Here is a 25430-nt window from a genome sequence, read left to right on the forward strand (position 1 = left end):
CTTGAAACAGCTCATTTATTAGATACACAAAAGAAGAAACCAGACCTGTACCACACAGAACTGCCTCTAAATCCCCCAAATTTCTTTTAAAAATATTACAAAACATCTATAAACATACACATTTGTAATAAATAAGATAAAAAATAATTATACTAGTGCATATAATGTAAGATTTACAGAATTTACGTCAGTATTTCATAGAAAAGGGAATGGATCCTTGGTAAACTGCAGTAATTGATAAAAATATCCATCTTGTCAGTTTGCGTGGAAGATTAATGACTGGAAGCCAGGCAGCGCTGGAGAAAAGGGGGTAGAGGCAATTTGTCCATATGTTTTAACCTTTTCTGTCCTAAATTCTGACAAATCGACAGTCCGCATAAAGCCATGAGGGATGGAGGATCTCCTGAGAACAAGCCAGAAACAACATAGTTTAGTATAAGGCTGTGTTTTATCTTAATATTTCTGCGTACAAAGACAAATAAATAAATGAGGCACTCACGTGTAGAACCATTCATGTAGCGCAGTCGAATGCAGGCTCCTCCTCTCACACTGCTCACTGTTGGGAACAGCTCCACATCTCGAGGGAGGTCCTTAAAAGCTACGCCAAGGAAGCTGCCATTGACAACAAAACCCAGAGTCCCGGCATCGGCATCCAGAACCAGCAGGACACGCTCAGGAATGAGGAGAGGTGTTTGTGCCATCTTTGCACTTGATGAAGAGGAGGACTGTGACTTTGAATCAGCTGCCATCTCAGAGTGACACCTCTTACTCCCATTTTCTGGGTAAAGCTTCAGAGTTTGCTCACCATGCCAGAGCTGATTGGTTTTGAGCTCCCATCCCCAGGACTGTGAATCTGCCCCCACCAGCACATTGTACCCTGAAGACTGCAGGGGACAGTCCTGCCTCGAAATGCCCACGACGGCATGAGTCCCTCTGTGTTCGGGCCTCCACACCACCTCCCAGACATGAAGTCCACTCTTCACTCCTATCGCCGCCCTCAGGCCATCGCTGCTAAGCTCAGCGGGTGAGCGGGTCGCTTCCTGTTTGCAGGGGGACAGCAGGAAGTGAAGAGAACGGTGGACTGTGCTCCAGTGTGAACGACTGTCTCCTGGGGAAACTGGAGGGGAGTTCAGCGTAACTGCAAGGCGAGAGGAGGTTGGGACGGCCAGTGGGAGGAATGCTGATGACGAAAAGGGAGGCCTGTCGGCTGTCCTGCTGCAAAACCAACGTGACAGACTCAGACCCATCAGTGCAAACGGCAGGGTCACTCCTATGTGTTGTCAGAGGAGAACTATGGAGAACAACAAAAAAACAAAATGCGACTTATTAAACCTTAGATATGCAGTCATTAGAGAAAGAAAGTTTGAAAAACGAATTGGACGCTTAATGCTTCCATAGAAATTAAGAGTGTAAGTAGCAGCCAGGTCCTGCTCATCAAATGTACTTAATTAACTGATCATCAGCAAGCATGAGCACTTCTATAAAAGCAAAAGGTTTTCAGTTTGCTGGTCTGGAGCATTCACAGTGTGGAGGTTAAAAATCCTCATTCAGACTCAGAAGGCAGGCAGGATTAAACAAACAATGAGCCTTAGTCCATGAAACAAAGTCCAAAAGGCAAGGCAAAGCAAAAAGTCAGTCCACATAAACATCACAAGCGAACAAAAATGACATCTAAAACAGGCAGAACCAAAGACTTGACAAGTACAGGATGACCCAAGAAAGGCGAACATTTCTCTGTTGTTGAAAATGTCAACTGCGAAAATAAAGCTGCCAGATAAATGGACAGAGGAGCAGAAGTCCAAAGCAGTTTGGCATGAAAATATACAAATAGTTCAAATGTGTCCTTAAGTACAGTCCTTGAGTATAGGACTAAGTGCAAAGGTGTCGTATATTTAGAACTCATAACATTACTCAGTGAGAAATGCCTCCGTCAACGGTGGGTCTATTTAATTTAAAAACCATGAAATATGTGGTAAAAGTAATTATCTCAGGCACACAGTGTTCTCAGTTTGCAGCAGGATAAAAGGAGGAGGTGGTTTGATATGAGAATATATATTCCAGAAAATGAACAAAGTTCTGAGCCCCTGGTTTTTAGCAATATTTTTGCTAACTAATCCTGAGTTTCAGTTACACAGCTGAGAAGATTGCCTAAGTTTATCTTACAACAGCGATGCATATATGTGTTAGAAAAAATTTAGTGCTTCTATCATGGATTTCTCTGTCTTAATCTACTTTCCTGGCAACTTTGTATAGTTTTTACAGGAATTGGAACATTGGTGTAGCAGGGGATACTAGGAAGCTCTATTTCAACATTATACACTTGGATTTTTTGTTGAAAATTATTTGATAATTATTTATGACAGTTACAGTTTTTATATTTAAATATCGTATTTAAACACGTTTAAATAGCTTAAAGCATATTTTTAGCAATAATGAAACAAATACAATGTTAAGGAACAGACAAGGGTGGCCAATTAAGCTAAAAAGAAAAGGGGGGGGGGGGGGGGGGTAGCATAAAAATTGTTGAAATTTTTTTTGTTAACTACATGAAATATAAAGGAAACAAATAGTTTTATAAATAAATACAGATTTGTTAAAGGTTAAGAAGGGTACTTCTCCGAACATGATACAAATGCTCTATAATAAAATTCACCAGAATTGAGGAGATCGGGTGTTAGATGCACAAACTTTTGGGGGAAGGATCCTCAGACCTCTTCATGATATCCTCCCAATAAAGCCAGACCTACTCCCGTGTATTTATTTAACGTCACCTGTTAAGGTGGAGCAGAATAAAGTGAACTAGAAGAATACAGTAGTTTAAAAAAAAAAAGAAGACAGAAAGTCTCCATCGAGCTAAGCAAACAGTGTAGACAGGGACTTCTATCAGCCTTACCCGCTGGTGTGGCTCCTTCTCTGGTGCTCATGAGGAGATTTCCTTCACAAACCCTCCGCCTGGTTCCCTATCTGAGCTTATATGAGGCTCTTATCAAGCATCTCCTGCGTCTTATCGCCGCTCGGTAACGTAACCGCTCCGGTGTTTTGGTGATGCTTCTCGACTCGACCTCCGGAACGGGAACAGCACAGTCCTGTCACTGCAGTCTGACGCCTGCAGAGATGCAGTGACAAGGACGAGAGAGCCGTGTTTGTTGTTTATCTGCAGCCCTCATCACTTTCCGTCTTTATTTCTCCCTCCACTTCTTTTTTTTTTTTTTTTTATCGCGTCCGGTAGTGGATGTAAACATAAATGGCGAAACATAGGAAGAGAATCAGACTCGGACATTTAATCAACAAGAAGAGAAAAATAAAATAAAACCCGAAGCGGCTCATCGTTTGACAGAGCGCAGGCGCATCAGGGGACTGTGGGTCCTGAAGCCCTCTGTGCTGTCTTACAGACATGTGACGCACTAGAGCGCACTTTGGACAGAAGCTTCGAGCAAATAAAGATATATACTGATATATCTGCGTCCACAGACAACAGATTATAGATATATACTGCGTTTAGAGACAACACTTCTGACACTAAGATAGAATATTTATTTATCACAGGGCTATGAAACTCCTCTGTTACAGCAGTTAGATTAGCTACAGTACTTAAACTTAAATGAGCAGAATATTATGTAACTCATTAGAATACAATGCAATACTACATGTTTCATATTTAATTAAAGTTGGTGTGTGTGTCCGTGTGTAAGAATGAGTTGTGTGGTTATGTGGATGTGAATTATGTGGATACGTGGGACTCTATTCAGTCCAAACAGAGAGAACTAAATAAATAAGGGTGTAGGGTTAAAATAAATTGTTAACATGTGAGAACAGTTGATACCTCCATGGACAGATGTGTTGCTCTCAGGCTGTTGTGATATTTGATACCACAAGTTACTACATGTGAAAAATGTGAAAGATGTATCTGTGATTATCCGTGATCGATAACGGTTTGTTGAGTGATCAGCCGATCACAGAGCCGACTTTCCTGATCAGTTTATTCAGTCTGTTGGGTCTATCAGCTCTGACGCTGCTCCCCCAGCAGACCACAGTAAAGTACACCGCACTCACCACAACAGAGGAACAGAAAATCTCAGAAAACTCATATCAAAGATCTCAGCTTAATTATGAAATAGAGCCTGCTCATCCCCTTTGTCGGTCTTTCAGTTTAGCGTCTTTGGATCACCACCAATAAAATTTTGTGTTACTGATGTTTTTAATACTTGTTTTATGAATTTTTTTTTTTGTCAAATTAGAGATTTAGAGATTTAGAGATTAATAATATAAAATTTGCTGCAAGAAAGTGACCATTATTCCAGCAAATTGAAATAATAATGAATGAAGTATTCACATGCTCCCATTTGTTGGCCTTCCTAAGACCTTTAGAAATATGATCCTAGCTGTGAATCTCTGAATGCAACTCCCTGATGTATTTATAACCCTAAAACCCTGCAGACCATATTAACACAGTAATTCAATTCTCTCTTATTTATATAGTGCCAAATCACAACAGTCGCTTCAAGGTGCTTTATATTGTAAGGTAAAGGCCGTTCAGTATTCTGGAGAAAACCTCAACAATCAAACAACACCCTACCAGCACGCACTTTGTGATGGCAGGAAGGAAAAGCTCCCTTTTTGTCAAGGTAGCGCTGTGTGGTAGGCAGGAGTAGGACCCAAACCCAGGACTCATAACACAGAGGGATAAAGAAAAGATTTTATTTGCTGTAAAATTCAAACACTAAATACAAGGAAACAAAAACCTAAAACTGGAAACTAGGAATTACAAGGAATCCGAGAAGCACAGAGGAAACACAGCGATGTGGGACAACACAACAACAAGCAGAGGACGACAGAGGACATAAATACACAGAAGACAATTAGAGGATGGGAAACAGGAGGGATCACAGCTGGAAGTAATCAGACACAATGAGACACAGGGGAAGAAAAACTGAACACACTGAACAGCAACACAGCTGTCCCCCAACACAGCTGTCCCCCAACACAGCTGTCCCAAACCATCAACACGGCAACACACTGAACACAGGATGGGAGACTGTCAAAATAAAAAAGGAAACACAGAGAGGGTGAAAAGGATGACGAACTGGGGAGAACACAGATGAGACCAAGACAACCAGAGCACAAAAGAGAACAGGCTAAATGAACAAGAACCTAAGAATTAGAAATACAAATGATTAAACTAGGAAGAACAAGGAAACTGAAACATGATTAAAACTAATTCAAAGAATATAAATTAAACCAGAAAACACACACACTGAGTCACAGACCCAGGACCGTGACACTATTAACAGAAAGAAACGTTCAGCAGAACCAGGCTCAGGGAAGCCCATCAGCTCATCGTGGGGCTTCCCTGAGCCTGGTTCTGCTCGAGGTTTCGAAGAAAGAGAAGATAAAAAGGGCAAGTAAAGCACAGGAAGATGGGACAAAACAAAGCCTGTTGCTTTTGTTTGAGCCTTTAGGAGTTGCCATCCTATCTTCTGTACTTAAACAACTAATCAGCATGGCCAGCAGTCTCATCTATAAGACAGTACTGAGGGCTTCTTTAACCCATAGATTACCAAAAATACCCACAGGAGAGCAGGAGAGAGGCACATAGCTTTGTTTACCACAGGAAAGAAAATGGAAAAACAAAAACTGCTGAGCTTCATAAATGATAAATGATTTCAGGTTTTTGGAATGAAGATAAAGTAGATAAATCAGACTTCTCGCAGATTTCTCTAAATTCAGCTTTGAAACCTGTGGGAATGTCGATATATGAATTGAGAGAGAAAAATTAGCACAGATAACTCAGCGGAGTTCTGTTCGTAAACAGAACTCTGCTGTATATATATATATATGTATATATATATATATATATATATATATATATATATATATATATATATATATATATATATATATATATATGGGAACAGCTAAGATACTGCGCAGGACCCTCAAGCTCCCAGGCCTCTGGTAGAGGACCCGAGCTTGAAGGATAAACCGCCCGCAGGGGCGTGCTGGGTGTTTTTTTTTTATATATATATATATATATATCATAAAATTATTTATGATATATATATATATCATAAATAATTTTATGTATTTCAATCTGAGTGTAAAAGTCTGATTTAATCTCCATCCTTCCATCACTTAACTACTTCAGGGTGGTGGTGGTGGGGCTGGAGCCCAGGTGTCACAGGGTGAGAGGTGGGTGACCTGGAGAGGTCACCAGTCTGTTGCAGGGCATTTAATCCACCTTAAACCTCATTTTCCCCACTATTTAGATCGGCCTGTAGAATAAATAAAAAACAACAGAGTTGAAATTTGTTCATTTTAGATTGCAGACATTTTGTGTTAATGTGTTAAAACGTTAAAGTAAAAACTGCAACTGCTACGGTAACCGTGACAGAGTTAGAAGTGGGAATAATGACTGCTAGAGTGAAATGGGGAATAATCAGCACACTGCTTACATTAACTAATGCAATTACCCAACTTACAGTTTCAGATTTTGTTGTTTGAGGTTTTTTTTGTTTATGTGTCTCACATGTGGCCTTCCTCTTGTAGAAAATAACTCCAATAATTGGAAACACCAAAGCCAGCAGCAGCCCTGCTGCACCAACAGCAATCTTATTCTTCCCTGCTTCAGTTATTGGCACTAAAAACACATTTATCACTGTGTTAGATATACACACTTATATAATATGTCTTATTTTAGAAGGATAACACCAATATGAGTTCTACTGATAAACTCTCCTCCAATCACTCTCTTACCCCAGTCATAAACCTTGGGCTCTGTGAGGCTGGCATGCTCCACCATGCAGCTGATTTTCTCTCCAGGTTTCGATGAAATCTCGATGTAGGAGTGAATCTGGTAGAGCCAGTTTCCGTTGGGTAGTTCATCAGTGGAAGTCACATTAGATGTTGCCTCCTTTCCGTCCTTCAGCCACGTCAGTTTGATTTGTTTGGGATAAAAGTTGTACGCGCTGCACATGAACAAGCCTGGATGTTTGCTATCTGCTGACTCAACTAACCTCAGCCTGACAATGGGCTTCACTGGAGGAAAGAACAGACAGAGCTATTTAATATAAAATGAAATATCATCAGTTAATACACTGATACTGGACTAATAACACTAAGTTTCTGTAATTATTTAGACTACAGTCAGACATGTGTAACAGTGGAACAGATGAAGAGTTTCAGGAGCTGCATTTTGCCGCGTATGTTGTCCTGATTCTAAAAAAAAACATTGCAGGTGTTTCGACGATGATACATGAATGCTTTTCACTAAGGAAATGATCTGAACACTTCTTTCAGCCCACTTGATGAACAGATTCCTGCAATCATTCCCTCATAAAGTTCTTAAAACGTTTTCAGAAAAGCTGCTCTAAAGCATCAAGTTGTTTCTAAAGAGACCCCAGAGTGAGCAGGCTGCTGAACCCTAAAACATCATTAGTTTCAGCTGTGCTCACCTGGTCTTGAAAGAATGTCCAACACGAGTGGGATGTTGGTTCTGCACTTCTCTTTGTTCTTTTTCTCATGTTCCAGGAAACCTTTGTTTTTATTGAGATTGTCTGCAATTTCTTTAGTTTTCTTTGTGTAGCCGACATATTTCCCCAAAGTGCTGTTGTACTGGCCCAGAAGCATCTTATTCAAGTAGACTTGCGCCAGATAAACAACATCATCTTTAGAAGTAAACAGGCAACGGATCACACCGTAACCAAAGTAAGCATCTGTAACACAAAGTCAACAATTAGCCAATATTTCTCTAATGATATCATTGTTGTATTGTTGTAACACAAACAATACAGTTTATATATTAAAGTTACTTACCCGCTGTTGAAAATATCAAGAGCACATGTGGCAGTATCACAAAGTTGTGAGTGTGCATGGTGACGAACACGAAATCACGAATGAAAGTAGCAATCAATCTGATCTTCTCGCATAAGGAAGTGAATCTGCAGCTTGAGTAACAATAAACTTTTTAAAGAGTAGGCGTGGTGCTCTGTGTATGTATGTGGTGTGATTTATTTTCACCCTAACTGCTGGATTTGTGCAGACTGTAAAAACTTGTGTAAAATTTCACCTGAAGCTGGTTTAAACTGTTTTTGAAACCATACAGGAAGGCCGTAACACATCTGTTTGATATCCAAGCAGTGGTGCCTTCATCATGGAAAGAAAAAAGAAGGTTTTTGTAAGCGATAAAAGAAAGAACTGTGCTTGAGATGAATTAGTATTCAAAATTTGCTTCATTTCCCCGCTATGGCAATTTATTACAGTGCAAACAAGGAATTTAGTTCCAAAATCAGAACTCTAGCATATGGTGTTATGTATTTCAAGTTGGAGTAAATTCTTAGCAGTAACGCCCTCTTTCAGTTTAAAATAACCTGAAGAAAAATTACTGCTGCAGGTCTGATATTTGTATCTTAATATTGTGCAGCGAATTGTGTGTATTTGTAGTTTCATGCCTATAATAGATTGAGATATTAGTTTCTTTTAAGTCCTTTGGCAATAAAAGAATATAAAAAAAAATTTTTTTTTGGAACTTATAAAACTCATCGGTTTTACATTAACCTGAATACCTGCAATATTGTCATTACTGACAGAAGTAAAAACGTCTTTTTATTTTTGCTTTATTCATAAGACTAAATATTTACCCCAGATTCCTGTTTAGGGTCTCTCCAGTGCTCCACGGTGCAGCTGTAAATGTCGCCCTCGCTCAGGCTAAACGTCAGAGTTGAGAACTGGTGGAAGGTTTGATCTTTATTGGGAACATACCGACTGAGCGACACCCTCTCAGACACTGGATGGCCGTTTTTGGTTTAGCTGAAATTGATGGAAGGTGGGTTGAAATGATTCACAAAGCCGATCAGGCTATTTTCAACCCCCAGCTCAACTTCTTCAGCAAGACAGAGGATGCTCTCAGGGGGTCTGTGGTGGGTTTAAAAACAACTAAGATCCATCATATCTTACCAGTTATGTTACATCAAAGATAAATGAAGTAAACAGCAGTAAAACTCATGTACCTTTTTCCTCCAGTGGATTTTTCTGTAATGTATAACACATTTGTTTTCTGTGTTCTCAGATCTCCAGATATTTGACTTGGGTTAATCATAAGATAGGTGGGCACTGTGTATACAACCCCGTGTCTTTTATAATCAACATTAAAAAAGCTCTTCAGCCTTGAATTTACTTAACTTATATCATTGTCAAAACAGGTCACTATTGCAACTGAGAATAAAAACTTAAATAATAAATATATAAATTTATGTCAATAGAAAATTAGACGAACAAGGTTGTTCTGTTTAACTCTCGGGTATTTGGTTGTCTAGAGAAACATCAAAAGACGCCCATTGAAAGGTGAAGTTTGAAGGAATGTCAGGAACTCATTCTTAGATTGATTATTATGACCACAGGGCGCTTCATGTGTGAGTGGCCATTGTCAGGAAATTCAACATTGTCCAATTCAAGGCCACACATTTAATCTCTGTCTGGTCAATGAAAATAACAGACTGATCACACCTTACTTCCTAGGTTCCTTCCTGTAACGGAGACATTCTGAATTTGTCAGTAATTACATAAACAGTTCTTGCATCATCAGCCAGAAATATGAGAAATTACACAAGGCTATGCGTAATACACCACATTCCTCGGTTTTTACCACAGTTTTAGTCCAAAACTTTCTAACTTCCTTGTAACACGTGTGATAAGAATGACTACACACAAGTAGCAGAAACCCAAAAAGCAGAAGTTGGTGTGTCAGGACCAAGGTGTTGCAATCACAGCTGCAGGGTTCGCAGGTCCCTGTGGATTTACTTTGGTAACGAAAGAAGTTACATCCAGTCCTTCTCACTAAAATGCACAAAATACTTTGAAACATCCTCATAAACATCTGCAAAGAAGATTTGAATCACTGTTTACCAAACTGCACTGTTTACCTCATAGTTTATGGCTTCTTCTTTTCTGCCTTTGCTGGCATGTTACGGAGTTTGTTTTAACAACAACACATTAAATGCTTTGACAAGTCTCTTTTTACTTCACTAAAACCACTTAGTGAAGGAATTTAAGTTGTTCGGGTTAAACCAGATTGGTTTTTAAAGAGTCTGATGATAAGCTAAAGCAAAAAAATTAACTGTGCCTACGTGAGTAATATCAATAAGAAGATTGTAATATTCTGCTAAGAAACCTTGAGTACCAAAGCATCACACTGCCTCTGCAGGCCCAGCTTCTTACCAAAAGGTGTCCTCGCAGCTACCTTACTGGCTCTGTCTGTCTGGTAATATTCTGGTTGTAAGGTTGTAAATATTTTTGCAACAGGACTCAGCTCTCTTACTGTGTTATTGAAGAGCATACAGTGAGATTTAATTCAACTAGATAAACGATAACTAGAAAAACTAACATCCGTTTAAATATAAGATTAGTTTTTAGTACTTGGATGATTCCTTTGCAGTCAGTAAAGGCCTGAAGTCTAGAATCAATAGACACCAAATGGATTTTCTTTCATTTGAGATGCTCATCCAGGCCTTTACTGTAGCTGTTCTCAGTATTGCTTGCTTGGGGGTCTCTCTGCCTTAAGTCTTGTCTTCAAAAACTAAAATTCTACTACAATTATACAGAATTTCCTGGAGGAACCCACCCGAGGGATTAATAGCTTTATCTAATCTAATCTAAAAAGCATGCTCTGTTGGGTTGAGATCAGATGACTGAATTGATGAAGCTGTTTTCCTGCAGTCTGAGAGCAATGGGCCTTTTGTTAAAATAATATGGTACTGTGAGGTCTGTAAATTTACACAATGTGTAACAAGCGGGAACCACTAGATGTCAGCAGATAGCTGTCAGTTCTGCTTTCTTATCCTAACTATAGTGGCCAATGTAGGACAAACATGTTTTAGTCAGACAAGAGATCAAAAACACAAAATTTAGAATGCCCCCCACAACAGCTGCAGCTGACCAACGTATTTCCACTACTGTTTAAAAAAAAACAAAAAACAAATGCAATCAAGTAATGGTCAGTTAGATAGTTTTCAGTACTTTATGTTTTAATCCCAGAGTCACTTCAAAAACTCTGGCCACCTACCATCTGTAGTGAGTGTATTCAGATATGAAAGTGACTCTGGACCAGATTCACCCCAGAGCTTTTTTGCTATCTCTGAAAGGCTGTCAGTTCACTGTTTATCTCAGTTGTCAATGCCAGGTGAGAAGCATCCACCTGGCATTTACAGTTCAGTACAGAAACAACTTTAGTGAAGGTGACAAATGATCTTATGGCGCTCTGACAGTGGACTCATCTCTGTGCTCGTTCTGCTAGACCATAATATTCTATTACAGCGATTAGAGCATGCTGTAGGTATTACAGATAGTGCTGTGATAGTGTTGTATCATATCTAATGCACTCCAGTTTATTCATGTAAATGGAGAGTCTTCTTCACACACTGAGAGTAATTATGGAGTTCCACAGGTTTCCGTGCTGGGACCAATTGTCTTTACATTATACATGCTTCCCTTTAGGTAGCTCTATCAGAAGGCATAGCATACATTTTCACTGCTATGTGGATGACACCCAGCTTTATCTATCCATGAAGCCAGGAAACACACACCAATTAGTTAAACTGCAGGAATATCTTAAAGACAAAAAGATCTGGATGACCTCTAATTTTCTGTTTCTAATTTCAGATAAAACCAAGGTTATTATACTCTGCCCTGAAAATCTTAGAAATATGGTATCTAACCAGATTCTTACACTTGATGGCATTACCTTGGCCTCCAGTTACACTGTGAGGAACCTTGGAGTCATTTTAGACCAGGAAATGTCCTTCAGTGCACGTATTAAAAAATATGTAGGACTGCTTTGTTCCATTTGCACAACATCTCTAAAATTAGAAATATCCTGTCTCAGAGTGATGCTGAAAAACTAGTTCATGCATTTATTACTTCTAGGCTGGACTACTGTAATCGTTATCCGGTTGTTCAGTGATGACGCGACGAATCCTACTTCCGGGTCTAAAGTAGTCTGCGTTTAATATGGCTTTTGTGTTGTTAACATGTTTAATGTTTTGTATTTTCTTCTATTTGATCTCAAAAAGCTCCTAAAACAGTCAGTGATCCCTGTTGACCTCCCTCGGCTTTTATTACCGCTAATCATTTATTTAAGCTCAGTTTTTAAAACCTTAGGATGTAACTACAGCCCAGCCCATGAATGACTAACCTCGTATTGAGGATGGATTATCTCAGTTGTTCTCCTGGCTGAAGTTTGGTCCTTTTACAGCATCCTGCCATGCGATTACATTTGTTCCTGACCACCGAGAACACTCACGTTAACTTTTATCGAGTGGGAAAAAAGTTAGCTTGTTTATATTATGCTAACATAGCTGTGTTGCTAGCGGTCACGTAGCACATCATTATATACCAGCTAGCCCAACTTCAGTAACCCTACAAACGTCACTGCTGTTTAGTTTTCTGTCTTCATTTATGCTGGAAGTGATAACAGAGCTGTACGTTTTAATTTGTTTCCAAAACCCCGCAGTCAGGACATGCTATATTGTATTTAGATAGAAGCTAGCGAGCTAACTCCCTGCTAACTTCTAACTCCGTTAAATGTCATAAATTCCGTTTTCATGGATGCCTGGATGTTAAACTCAATTGTTACACCTGGTAGAGCAGAACACTGATCATTTTATTAAAGATGAAAGACTTTAGACAGTTTTTCAACTCTCAGTAATGCCATAGTGATCGTTTGATATATGGACCTGCAGCGGAGTTTAGACCCAGACACGGCTAGTGACGTCAGACTGAACAACCGGATTATCAGGATACCCTAAAAACTCCCTGAAAAACCTTCTGTTAATCCAAAATGCTGCAGTACGAGAAAGAGAGAGCATATTTCTCCTGTATTGGCTTCCCTTCATTGGCTCCCTGTTAAATCCAGAATTTAATTCAAAATACTGCTCCTCACATACAAGGTCTTAAATAATCAGGCCCCATCTTATCTTAATGAACCCACATTTCACTCTCGGACTGCGGGCTTGCTTGTGGTTCCTAGAGTATTTAAAAGTAGAGTGTGAGGCAGAGCTTTTAGCTTTCAGGCCTCTGATATTTGGAATCAGTTTCCAATATCTCCAATATTTCCAATAGTTTGTATTCGGGAGACAGATACTATCTATGCTTTTAAGATTAGGTTTAAAACTTTCCTTGTTGCCAAGCATATAGTTAGGCCTGGATCCGGTGTAGACTGCTAGGGGGATTCCCATGATGCATTGAATTGATTGATTGACTGATTAATTAATGTCTTTTGTCCTGTCTTCCTCCCCTCACCCTGGTCGCAGCAGATGGCTGCCCCTTCCTGAGCCTGGTTCTGTTGGAGGTTTCTTCCTGACAAAAGGGAGTTCTTTCTTCCCACTATCCCCAAAAGTGCTTGCTCATAAGGGGTCATATGATTGTTGGGTTGTTCTCTGTATGTGTTATTGTATGGTTTAGCTTTTCATATAAAGCGCCTTGAGGTCACTGCTGTGTCTACTGTAAAAACTTCAGCCTCTGCTGTTGAGACGGACTACACCATGATGCTACTGCCACCATGCTTCACAAACACGAACATCTCTGATTGCTTTTGTGCAGCAACACATGTTCTGCACTGTTTGTCTTTACTGCGACGGGCCCGACTTACTAAACTAAAAAATGACCAGCAGATGGCAACAAAAATTAATATCATATGCATAGATTTAAGTTTTTAATGATTTTACTATTACCTACTGTGATTACCTTTAAAATTCTTAATTCATAACCTTTTTTAGTTAACGTTAACGTGATGACTTCACCACACAACTCAGTTTATCATATATTTTATATATTTAAAACTTATGAAGAAGGCATCATCAATACAATTATGTAGGGTAATATATTTTATTTTATAAATATACCACTTAATACAAAATGTAAAAATAGTGGTGAAAAAAACTTAGTATACCAGTTCTATTTTTCTTTTCCTTTTGAGTTTTTGTTTCATTTTTCCTTTGTAGTCCAGACCAAATTCAGCCCCCTGCTGGGATCAGGTTAATTTTGATATTTCACATCAAATAATCCTTATCCTGCCACATTGCTTTTGAACAACTGGGCCCTACGAACCCAACGGTATCCAGTTCACACTTGACAAAGAAAAGCATGAAATCTTTAAGTTAAAACAGCTGGAACAAGAAAATGAAGAACATATTGCACGATGCAGTTTCACATTAAGTCTATAAATAAATCAGCTTGTTAGAATAACTGAATGACTAGATTAATAAAATATATCTCTTTTATCCAAGCCCCAGATATATATTTTTAACATTTTCAGTAATATTAATAAAACATTTCACAATCAAGTAGACCTTCAAAACAGCAGCATCTCTGTCAACATGAACATTTACAGCCCACACTCTGAGAAATCTAAATAAATAAATTAAATCATTAGTTACATTGTTAATTTAGTTGTGATGTTTTATAAACAAAAGTCTTAAGTCATATGTTTTTTTTCCTTTTTTTGCTGAATATTTCTGAATTCTCCAGTCTAAATGCACAAATTATAAGTGTCTTCCCAGTTGGCAAACTCAAAATTGACTTTTTTCCATTTGCTGCCATCGTTTCTTAGATGATTCCACCTTCGGACAGTACCTCCAAACAGGTAGATTAACTTGTTGGCACCAATATCCGGCCTATACAATAATAACAAGAAGACAGAGTTAAAATGTATTGGTTTTAAATAACAATAATTTTGTGTTAATGTGTTAAAATTGCAGCTGCTACAAAGTGCGGTAGAGTTAGATGTGGAAATAATGACTGTTAGAGTGAACAGCTTGTTACCTACAGAGCAAGTAAAAGTTATTCCTTAAATGTACTTATATAATTGCTCAGGTTACAGATAGAGACATTAAGGAGGTCACGTTTGTCATGTTTCTCACTTGTAGTGTTCCGCTTGTAGAAAACAGCTCCACCGAGTACAAACACCAAACCCAGCAGCAGCCCTGCTACACCTATAGCAATCTTATTCTTCTCTGCCTCGGATGTTGGATCTGAAAACACATGTATCACTATATTACATTTCTAAACTGTGAATTTAATAAGTCTTATTTAATAACATCATAAACCAGGATGAGGTCCAAGAATAAGCTTCCTTTCACTGTCTTACCCCAGTCATAAAATTTGGGCTCCATGAGGCTGGCATGCTCCACCATGCAACTAATGTTCTCTCCAGGTTTGGGTATAATCTCCAGGTAGGAGTGAATCTGGTAGAGCCAGTTTCCGTTGGGTAGTTCATCAGTGGAAGTCACATTAGATGTTGCCTCCTTTCCGTCCCTCAGCCATGTCAGTTTGATTTGTTTGGGATAAAAGTTGTACGCGCTGCACATCAACATGCCTGGATGTTCACTTTCTGGTGACTCAGCTAACCTCAGCTTGACTGTGGGCTCAACTTGTGGAAAGAACAGACAGTCAGAACGATTTGGTATAAAATTAAATACCATCAATTAACACTGATTAGGCATTGCAGCAATAACACAGTTTCTGTAATGAGCCTTATATCCTTCTCTGGAGCTTCAGTTTTCCTGTAATCCTCTATTCCGATAGAAGATGGCGTGTTACCAGTCGGGCAAAAAGCAAAGCAAACCAATCAGATTTAAATGAAAAAAATTCACAAAGAAAGCACAACAAAGCACCCTCAAGTGCACTAAAGAGTAAACAGTTAAATATGTAGTATTAAAAATTAGGTCTCTGTCTTCTAAGCCCCTGTGAGTAAATTATTTGATAATTGACAAACATATTGATTTGCTCCTATTACAAAGACTTGGTTCCAGCAGATAGTTGAAATTAATCAAACCCCTGAGCAATACTAACTGTGAGAATCCTCAAAGCACAGACCAAAGAGGAGGAGTGGCAGCAATCTTCCACTAAAGCTTTGAATAGATCCAGATTTACAACTTCTTAGATTTCATTTGAAAGCAGAACTCTTAGCATTGTAAACTCTAATCGGAAAACTCAGTTTTATTTGCTGTTAACTATCATTCATATGGCCCTTACTCACAGTTCCTAGGTGAATTCTTAGACTTTCTAATTTAGTCCTCAGCTCTAATAAAATAATTATAGTAGGTCATTTTAATATCCATGTATATGCTGATAATGACCGTCTCAAAATTGCATTTAACCTGTTAGTAGACTCAATTCTCTCAAAATGTAAAAGACCCCACCCACCACATTAATCTGGATCGTGTGGGAAAGGTGGCATTAAACATTTAACAGTATTCCCAGTAAAACCCTCTGTTTGATTAAGCTTATAATTTGGGCTGGATCTTTTCACTCGGAACATTCCCTTATTTAATAAACTACGCTGCATCATTGCTTTCAGATCTTCAGGTTTATCTCTGGCTCTCTTCCACATTGTGTCTTTTGTCCTGGCTCTCTTCCCTCACCCCTGACTGTTCAGTGGTTGTCTGTTTTTTGGTATGTTTTTTCGAATTTTCGCTGATATTCCTCGCCATTCTGTCTCCTTGTTTCCTGGTCATGAATTCTGTTAGCTCTGTTGTTTCGACTAACTGTTTTATTTCGGGAACTGCTTTTTCTTTCGTGTCCTCTGAGCTGTTTACTTTCAGTCTAGGGTTTTCTCATTTCTCTAATTTGTCCATCCGTCTTCCTGCTCGTGACCAGGGTTAACAGAGGGACATCTTAATTCCTAAAATGCATCAAGAGGGCTGAAGAGCAGTAACTAAGCATGCAGGGTTGTTTCCTTTATGGAAGTGTTTTCACTTTCAACATTTAAAAGAGATGGCGCACAAATCAGGAGAGATTTTCATTCATCAGTAATTCATCAGTTTGGAGTGTATAAGGAAGTTGAACACAGGGAGGTAATGATAACTCCACACAAATCCACAGGTTGGGTTAAAACTAGGAACCTTCTTTCTGTGAGGCGACAGTGCAAAACACCGCAGCACTGTTAGTAATTTTCAAAAACTTACCAGTCACAGGATTCAGTCACTGATTCAGTCACCAGCAATCTTTTTCTCACGTACTTAAAAAACATTTTAGGGAAAGTCCCTGTAGAGCACCAAGCTGTTACCTAGTGCTTTATTGATATCACAGAAATAAGAAGTGTAACTATCAATGGCTGCTGGAATCTAAAATATCATTAGAGTTTCAGAGTTTTTCTATGCTCACCTGGTCTTGAAAGCACATCAAACACTAGCGGGACGTTGGTTCTGCACTTCTGTTCGTTCTTTTTTTCTTGTTCTAAGAAACGTTGGTTTTTGTTGAGTTCATCTGCAATTTCTTTCATTTTCTCTGTGTAGCCGACATATTTCCCCAAAGTGCTGTTGTACTGACCCTGAAGCACCTTATTAAAGTAGAGCTGTGCCAGATAAACAACATCATCTTTGGAAGTAAACAGGCAACGGACCACACCGTAACCAAAGTAAGCATCTGTAACACAAAGTCAACAATTAGCTGATGCTGAAATGCTCATGTGTGTTGTCTTCTCACACACAACGCAAGCGCCAGTTCGACAATCTTAAACGTTAGCTTGTGTTTACTAAATAACACAAATGAATCAAACGTCTTTTTTATTTTTACTGTAAGACCGATAAACAGCTATTATCTTGAAGTTACCTACCTGCTCTTGAAAATAAGAGGAACACACTTGTTAGCAGTAAAGTGCAGCGAATATGCATGGTGAAAAAATAGGAATCACGAATGAAAATAGGAAGAAGTCTGATCTTGTTGCAGAAGGAAGTGAATCGCCAGATTGAGCAACAGTATTGTTATGCAGGCTTTTAGTAGGCGTGGTGCTCTGTGGGACATGATTTACTTCTATTGTCAGATTTGTGCAGACAATAAAGCTTTTTTTAAACACAGACAAGCCGTAATTTTTATGTAATATCCACAGTTAACCCTGATTTGTTTGAATTACTAAACACAACCCAAAACAAGTATTTCTCAAGTCTGAAGTTACTAAAAAGATTTATATTTGATTTTATTAAACTTATTGGTTTTGCATTTATCTGAACACTAGCAGGCTAGCAGCTTATATCTATATCTATAGCATATCAGGAAATATGTTTTTATTTATTTGTAATAATACTGATTTTAATGGCCGATGTGTTTATTTAATGGGACATCAGAGCTTTACGGGTTTTGGAACCAAAGATAAAGAGCTGAAAGACAACAGTCATTTTTTTCAACAAAGATTTCTTTATTTTGCTGGTATAGAAAAGAAGATTAAATAACAATCAAAGTTACATAAACAATAAAGGTGGTGTTTGGTTACAGACAAAAATTAGCTTCATTGCCCAGCTACGGCAAACTATATTTATTGTGCATATAATGCAAACATATTAATCCAGTCTTCACTACTTGAGAAAACCTTGTTGCATTTTACTGCTGCCTCCTAGAGACTCTGTTTTAGCACATTTTATTTAAAATTCATAATAACAAGCTACTTCTCACTGCTTTTGTGTCTGAAGCACAGCCAGCAACTCCATATCTCTTACTTGGCAAACTTTTCTGCCCTTCCTGACACAACCCCCAAGGGATTTGTGTCTCATGCCAGGATCAAACCAGAGATCTTCTGCTTGTTAGAAGAATGTGCAAACCACTACACTGCAGAGCTACTACTGCAGAAAATGACTACATGTTAACTAAAAGTGCTGCAACACCCCAAGCAAACAGCAGCAATTTAAATAAGGAAATAAAAAGTCAAATGGCCTTTTGAATTTCCTGTGTGAATCTGAAACACTTCTCACAATAAAGACTGGATGTGATTAGTGGATACTGTTTCATTACAGTTAATTTTAAACCTTTGGACTGACCTAATTGTTGAATTGTTTATTGAATGAACCATGACTTTGTGCCCCAGTTTTGTTGTTTATTTGTGTGATTTTCATGTGTGGAATCTCTAAGATAGATATTGTTTTTTGTTTTCAAGTCCTTTTACAATTAAAAATGTTCCCGTTGCCACTCCCAGCAGGCCCAGAGTCAGGCCCACTGCACAGAAAACATCCAGTCCATGACTTTCATGGCTTTTCATTATTTCTGTTTCTGCAGAAGAAGAAAAAAAAGAACATAATTACTGACTACAGTAAACAAATCTTTTCATTTTATTTTTATTCATTAGGGCAAATATTTACCCCAGATTCTTGTTTGGGGTGTCTCCAGTGCCGAGTGCTCCACGGTGCAGCTGTAAATGTCGCCCTCGCTTGGAGTGAACACCAGAGTTGAGAACTGGTGGAAGGTTTGATCTTTATTGGGAAAATACCGACTGAGCAACACCCCCTCAGACACTGGATGACCATTTTTGGTCCAAGTAACATTGATGTCAGGTGGATAGAAGTAATTCACAAAGCAGATCAGGCTGTTTTCAACTCCCAGCTCGACTTCATCTGCAGGGTAAAGAATGCTTGCGGGGGGGTCTGTGGTAGGATCAAACACAATTAACATCATCAGATCTTATCAGCAATGTTACAACATGAAGTTAACACAAGAATAAAAATCCTTTACCTTTATCTTCAGGTGGATTTTTTTCCTCTACTGTCCAGTATGACAGAAGTGCTGGACATGCTCTCTTGGCTTTTTGTGCATTGTTATATACATTCAAATTCTGAAATGTTTCACTTGGGTTAAATATAAAATACCGGGGCACCGTGTATACAACTTCATGTCTTTCGAAATCTGTATACATAAGCTCCTCAGCATCAAATTCAAACTGTGCCTCAGTTCTCCCATCAACAAAGCAGGCCACGACATAGGTAATTTCATGTGAAACTGAGAAAAAAGACAAAAAAATGCAAACAAGAGAATAACAATAAATGTATTAGTATGAACAGAATAGAACAGAATAGCCCTTTATTTTCACTGTACATAAAATATAAAGAGTAAGACAGGAGTATTAAATAACAAACTAAAGGAAAATAAAGGAAACATGTAACACATTTCATAACATCAAATCATGTGTTTCCAGAGTGTCCGGCTTGTAATGCAGGTTAACGCATGAATGAACCCAGGTGGAAGCACAATCCTAACCTCATGCAGTGCAGTTAATGATCTAATATAATACTACACAGAAAAATAGGACTGCATCACGAAGAGCAGTGATGAAATACATGCCAGTGAAGCTGGGGTGTTATTGTTAACCTCACAGTAGTATTAGTGAACAAGAAAATTCAAGTTACCAGATGACTTGAGAAGGAGACAAATTGAGAAAATTCAAACATACATTGAATAGTATGAGTTTATAGTAAAAGAGTAAATTAGAAATTCATCCTTACTTTGAGAGAAGACGCAGAAGCTGTTGAGCAGCAGGATAACGAGAGCAGAGCGCCTCATGTGTGAGCTGCAGGTGGCCATCATTGGAAATTCCCCCACTGGTCCAAACTGAACAAAATGCAAACTACGATCTCTTTCAGGGTCAGTTAACAATAAAGCCCAGCTACACCTTCTTAACACATGACCACTGATGGTAATGCAGCAGTCTAACCGGTTGAACAGGCGAGATACCTCAGAGAGATCGTTTGCCAGTAGCTACATAACTTTCGTGCATTCACCGTCATACAGAAAAGTTGCCTCCGAAATTCACATGATGTTATGAAAGTTTTTACACCATCTTTTCGGCTTTACCGCAGTTCTGCTCCACATTTCAATACTTTCCGGCTTCCTTATCCTGCTGTTGAAGCTCATTCTGAGGTTTTTGTTCTAAGATGGGTCACATGTTTAGTTTCCTCAAAAAAGAGGAACCGTCAAAAAAAAGAAAACAAAACTGCACTATAAGCTGAAGACCTTGCTTATAAACACACACACACATGCGCGCACACACATATGGGTATAAAATCCTTTCCCTCTTGTAGTTTAGAGAGAAAAATCTGTGTCTCCTATACTCCTAAATTGTGGTTCTCATTTAATAATAATGAAACGATGATGGTTTTATCCACGTTAAGCCACAGAAATCTGTACGTTTGAATTTTTTAAGTATACAGAAGTAGTAAAAACCCTGAAAGCAGAAGTGGTGTATAATGAATGAAGTGAGTGTCCACAGTTGCAGGGTTCACAGGTCCCTGTGGATTTCTCATGTTCTCACTAAAATGCCCTGTGTACTTTCAGACACACTGGAGGCATTTCCATTTTTCTTAAATATTTCCAAAGGAGATCTGTAGTGAACTTTCCTTTCACTGCAGTGTTACGTCATGGTTTCTGGCTGCTTCTTCTCTGCCTTTGTCGGTTTTTTGTTGACTTTGATGGAACAGCTGATCCAGTGATTACTGACAAACCTGACTGCAATTAGCCTAAAGTCTGTTCCTTTTTTAAAAAAGTTTACTTCCTTGAAAACATTTCCAAGCAACAGCAGAGTTACGTTTTTAAGTTTAACCAGCTTACAGTGTTTTATAGTGAATAGTAATAAGTTAAAGCAAAATAAATTCTTATTGGAGCTCTTCATTGAATTTTTTTCTTTATTTTTGGACTTGCTGTTTCAGAACAAAGACATCAAACAAATCATTCCCGAACTATATTTTCGGTGTGGCAGGGTGTGTCATCCTGGACAGAATTCACTGCCAACAGCGAATGTTATTGACTGACAGTAAATGCTCTGCATCAATGTTTAATCTACATTAAGGATCAAAGTAACATCCACATGACTGGTTTTCTGGCTGAATATTACATTGTATCACTGCCCCTGTTGGCTAGTCTTCCTACTATAACGTATCAAGTTTTTACAATAAGGAAATTTGTATTTATGTATGAATTATTTGTATATTTTCTAACTGGGGACAGCTTGTTTTATTTGCAAAAAGCACATTATTTTTCACTCAGCAGCCTTTTTATAAGGTATAACTTACTAGTATCACATCGCCTTCAGAGCTGCTTTAATGTTTGATGGCACAGATGCCTCAGAGAATTTCCTGATCCACCACATACCAAAGGTTCTCTTTTGGATTGACATCTATTCACTTGGAGGCCATTTGAGGACAGTGAACTAAATTTTGTGTTCAAGAAAACAGTTTGAGATGATCTCAGCTTTGTGACATGGTGTGTTATCCTGGTGGAAGCAGCCAGCAGAAGGTACACCATGGTTATACTGTTGGAAAAATATCACAAGCATTGTTACACCACCAGCAGGCTGAACTGTTGATACAAGGTAGGGTGGATCCAGGCTTTCATGTTTTTTACACCACGTTCTGACTCTACCATCTGAATTTTGCAGCAGAAATCAACTCATCAGACCAGGCAGCAGTTTTCAAATCTTCTATTGTCCACTTTTGAGCCTGTAAGAACTGTTCCTGTTCTTAACTGACAGGTGTGGTACTCGGTGTGGGCTTCTGCTGCTGCAGTGCTTTTTGTTTTGCAAACCTCGGTTGTATCGAGTGGTTATTTTAGTTACTGAGGCCTTCCTATGAGCCCAAAGCCATTCTGTTCTCAACCTCTAACATCTACAAAACATTTAAACCCAAAGAACTGGCGCTGATTGGATATTTTCTCTTTTTCAGACCATCCTCTGTAAAACCCCAGAGACAGTTGGAAAAATCTCAGTACATCAATAGTTTTTGAAGTACTCAAGTTGGTTAAATCACCTGTCTCCCTTTTGATTTAACCATGTTTACATGCCTAAGTGCATTAAGATGCTGCCATGTGATTAGTGATTATTATGCCCTTACTGCCCATTTCCTGTTTTCACCCCGCAGTGCTTTACAGCTGCCATTTTCGACATGTGCTGAAGGTTTACCTGCATTAACTGATTTTTGGCCACTTGAGGGCGGTAGAGTAAGGTAAAAAAAACAAAACATCATATTACATTCACTTTTTAAATTCTTCTTTCCAAAGTGAAGCAGACAGGAAACAGTACACAGCTGTTTGCTGGTGGAAGCTCAGCTGATGTGATTCAGAGTTTGGATCAAGTTTACAGTGTGAGGAGAAAATGTGGATGATGTGAGTCTCTGTGCGTCTGTGAAAAGCTCAGACGGCAGTTTAAGGACAAGCAAGTCGACCACAACGTTTTACATAATCAGAACCAAAATCTCAGTGAAATCCAAAAGGCTGCTCCGACTCAAAGTGTGTCATCGGGGTATAAAACCTGCAGAAAAAAGAAAAAGAGATTTATTATAGTCTGGTAGATGTTTCCACATCTGTTTCAAAGTGATGGAAAAATAACTGTTAAATATAAACATCTACCTCGGTTGTTGACACCATGACCCGCCCTGCAGAAAGGTTCAACGTTTTTATCATTAAATCTTATCACAAGTATTGTTTTATGTTTATTAGAAAGAATCTCTCACCACTGGATTTCTTCTTGTAGTAAATGAGCCCAGCAACTGAAAACACCAAACCCAGCAGCAGCCCTGCTGCACCAACAGCAATCTTATCTCTCCCTGAGTCAGGCGATGGTTCTGAAAACACATTTATCAGCAGCAGCAGATTACATCTACATATTTTAGACTGATATATATCAAATATATGAATCATGAGTCAATCAGATGACAATACTTTTACTTTATTAATAACTCTAAAGTGCATTAGACTACAATGTGTTGTACATTCATGCAGTATTTTATTAATCTTCCTCATGTGGATGGCCAGTTTAGAAGTACCAGCTGACCTAGAGTAACATGCTTGTCTTTGGACTTGAAGAGGAAGCTGGAGTAACTAGAGGAAGCCCACACACGCACAGGGAGAAACTGCATACAGAAAGGCCTGGCCAACCAGGAGTTTCAAACCAGGAACCTGCTTGCTGTGAGGTGACAGTGTTAACCACATCACTGCTATGTCGCTAAATCCTCTCGGCCGTTTTTAATGTGTGGCAAAATCAGCCTTCTACTCTGTGAATTCCTCGTTGATGTTTTCTCATAAAATGTCAAATTGAATACATGCTGAAAAATGTTGATTGTATAGATCCAAGAATAACGCAAAGTCACATTTGAATGATTATCAATTTGACTTGACTGAAAATACCGGTAGAAAAATGTATTTAAATCATTTGGAGTAAATGTAAGTGGAATTTACTTATTATTAAGTAAATTTGCTTTAAGATAACATGTCCAAAATAGCATGAAACACCTTTTATAACATCTCTTGTCTTAAGCTGACAAGTTTCTTGTTTTACGCAAACAAAAAGCAGAAAATTTGCATTTGGTTCAGTTGTATTTAGTATCAGCTAACTATATTTTATGTTTAAGCTCTCACTGAGTTGATTTAGATGTGCAAACCTGTAAAATGAAGTAACTAATGAAATACTGTGTAATTTTCAAATCTAAAGCTCAGATACAGGTGGCATTAAATACTCTCTTACCCCAGTCATATATCAGGGGCTTCATGAGGCTTGCATGCTCCACCATGCATGAGATTTTTTCCTCAGGTGTGGGTGTATACTCCAAGAAGGAATGGATCTGGTAGAGCCAGTTTCCATTTGGCAGCTCCTCAGTGGAAGTCACATCAGTTGTTGTCTGCTTTCCGTCTCTGAGCCACGTTAGTTTGATTTGTTTTGGGTAAAAGTTGTACGCGCTGCAGACGAGCATGCTTGGATGTCTGCTGTCTGCTGCATCCACAGACCTCAGCCAAACGTAGGGCTCGACTAGAGGAAACATACAAGTCATTAAAACAAAACTTGACTTTGTTTGTAGACAGAAAGAAAGAGAGACAGTTTTGAGATAATTGCTGTGATGTTTTGTGAAAATTACCTGAATTCTGGAGCTCATCATAAATCAGTGGGACATTTCTTTTGCAAAGGTTTGATTTCCATACCTCATGTTTCATAAAGCCCTGGTCACCGTTGAGCTTATCTGCAACTTTTATTCCGTTCTTTGTGTAACCGACTACTTTCCCCACACTGCTGTTGTATTGGCCTTCTAGCACCTTATTAAAGTAAAACTGCTCCACGTACATGGCATCGTGGCCGTCAGGGGAAGTAAACTGGCAATGAGCCACATAATATCCAAAGAGAGCGCCTGAAAAATGTTTTCCAACAAACAGTAGTTAATATGGCTAGTTAAATGTATATCCTATCATCACACATCACATGCTACAGCTAAACAGATAGCTGCTAAGTAGCTATTTGAGTCTGTTGTATCACTTTGATCAGCAGTATAAATAAAAAGTCTAACTTACCTTCTGTGGAAAAGACGAGCAAAAGCACAAAGAAAGGAAGAAAACTGTGAGTATGAGACATGCTGTCTGGTAAATAAGAGTAGAGTGACTGAATCATCACACCTAGACAGCAGTGGTTAAAGTTGGCACTGAGTTGTAAAAATCAGGAAGTTGAGTTCCTGAAATGTATTGTTTTGATTTCAGTGCTCATAATGTCAGTGGGTCTCATATTCCCTCCTCAGTTATTTTGCATAAAGATTACCGATGGGGAAAAAGAAGTAAAAAATACATTTGGTTAAAAATCCGGAAGTAATGGTGCCACTTCAGTCAAATGGAGAACTCAGGATTTATATCTTTTCTAAGTGTAATTTATA

The 25430-nt window shown here is 38.6% G+C and overlaps 5 protein-coding genes across 6 annotated transcripts; all 5 read right to left on the reverse strand.

Moving 5' to 3' along the window:
- Positions 1-16: 16 nt before the first annotated feature.
- On the reverse strand, positions 17-3494 carry LOC308405638 (SPRY domain-containing SOCS box protein 1). Of its 2 annotated transcripts, XM_080896337.1 has the most exons (4): positions 2894-3494; positions 2654-2771; positions 500-1291; positions 17-403 (listed from the first exon to the last, which is right to left on the reverse strand). In XM_080896337.1, exons 3-4 carry the CDS (start codon positions 1245-1247, stop codon positions 273-275), a joined length of 879 nt encoding a protein of 292 aa, XP_080752463.1. In that variant the 5' UTR covers positions 1248-1291; positions 2654-2771; positions 2894-3494; the 3' UTR covers positions 17-272. The 2 variants fall into 2 exon arrangements, with proteins under 2 accessions (XP_080752463.1, XP_080752464.1); XM_080896338.1 differs by lacking the exon at positions 2654-2771.
- LOC308406023 (rano class II histocompatibility antigen, A beta chain-like) lies at positions 3324-7870 on the reverse strand (the record flags this gene model as incomplete). Its single annotated transcript, XM_080896830.1, has 5 exons — positions 3324-3385; positions 6527-6637; positions 6754-7035; positions 7452-7712; positions 7813-7870. 5 exons carry the CDS (start codon positions 7868-7870, stop codon positions 3324-3326), a joined length of 774 nt encoding a protein of 257 aa, XP_080752956.1.
- Positions 7871-13886: 6016 nt separating this feature from the next.
- LOC308406200 (H-2 class II histocompatibility antigen, E-S beta chain-like) lies at positions 13887-17706 on the reverse strand. Its single transcript, XM_080897069.1, has 5 exons — positions 17606-17706; positions 17155-17415; positions 15137-15418; positions 14910-15020; positions 13887-14663 (listed from the first exon to the last, which is right to left on the reverse strand). Exons 1-5 carry the CDS (start codon positions 17661-17663, stop codon positions 14638-14640), a joined length of 738 nt encoding a protein of 245 aa, XP_080753195.1. The 5' UTR covers positions 17664-17706; the 3' UTR covers positions 13887-14637.
- Positions 17707-18179: 473 nt separating this feature from the next.
- On the reverse strand, positions 18180-20605 carry LOC308405470 (H-2 class II histocompatibility antigen, A-U alpha chain-like). Its single transcript, XM_080896145.1, has 4 exons — positions 20256-20605; positions 19489-19752; positions 19119-19400; positions 18180-19029 (listed from the first exon to the last, which is right to left on the reverse strand). The coding sequence occupies exons 1-4, from the start codon at positions 20335-20337 to the stop codon at positions 18887-18889; spliced, it is 771 nt and encodes a 256-aa protein (XP_080752271.1). The 5' UTR covers positions 20338-20605; the 3' UTR covers positions 18180-18886.
- Positions 20606-21368: 763 nt separating this feature from the next.
- On the reverse strand, positions 21369-25207 carry LOC308405992 (rano class II histocompatibility antigen, A beta chain-like). The gene is made up of 6 exons (XM_080896803.1): positions 25078-25207; positions 24651-24917; positions 24263-24544; positions 23253-23363; positions 23149-23174; positions 21369-23050 (listed from the first exon to the last, which is right to left on the reverse strand). The coding sequence occupies exons 1-6, from the start codon at positions 25172-25174 to the stop codon at positions 23024-23026; spliced, it is 810 nt and encodes a 269-aa protein (XP_080752929.1). The 5' UTR covers positions 25175-25207; the 3' UTR covers positions 21369-23023.
- Positions 25208-25430: the final 223 nt, after the last annotated feature.

The sequence above is a fragment of the Rhamphochromis sp. 'chilingali' genome (assembly GCF_963969265.1).
Source record: "Rhamphochromis sp. 'chilingali' genome assembly, chromosome: 11".
In the NCBI taxonomy this organism is placed as follows: domain Eukaryota; kingdom Metazoa; phylum Chordata; class Actinopteri; order Cichliformes; family Cichlidae; genus Rhamphochromis; species Rhamphochromis sp. 'chilingali'.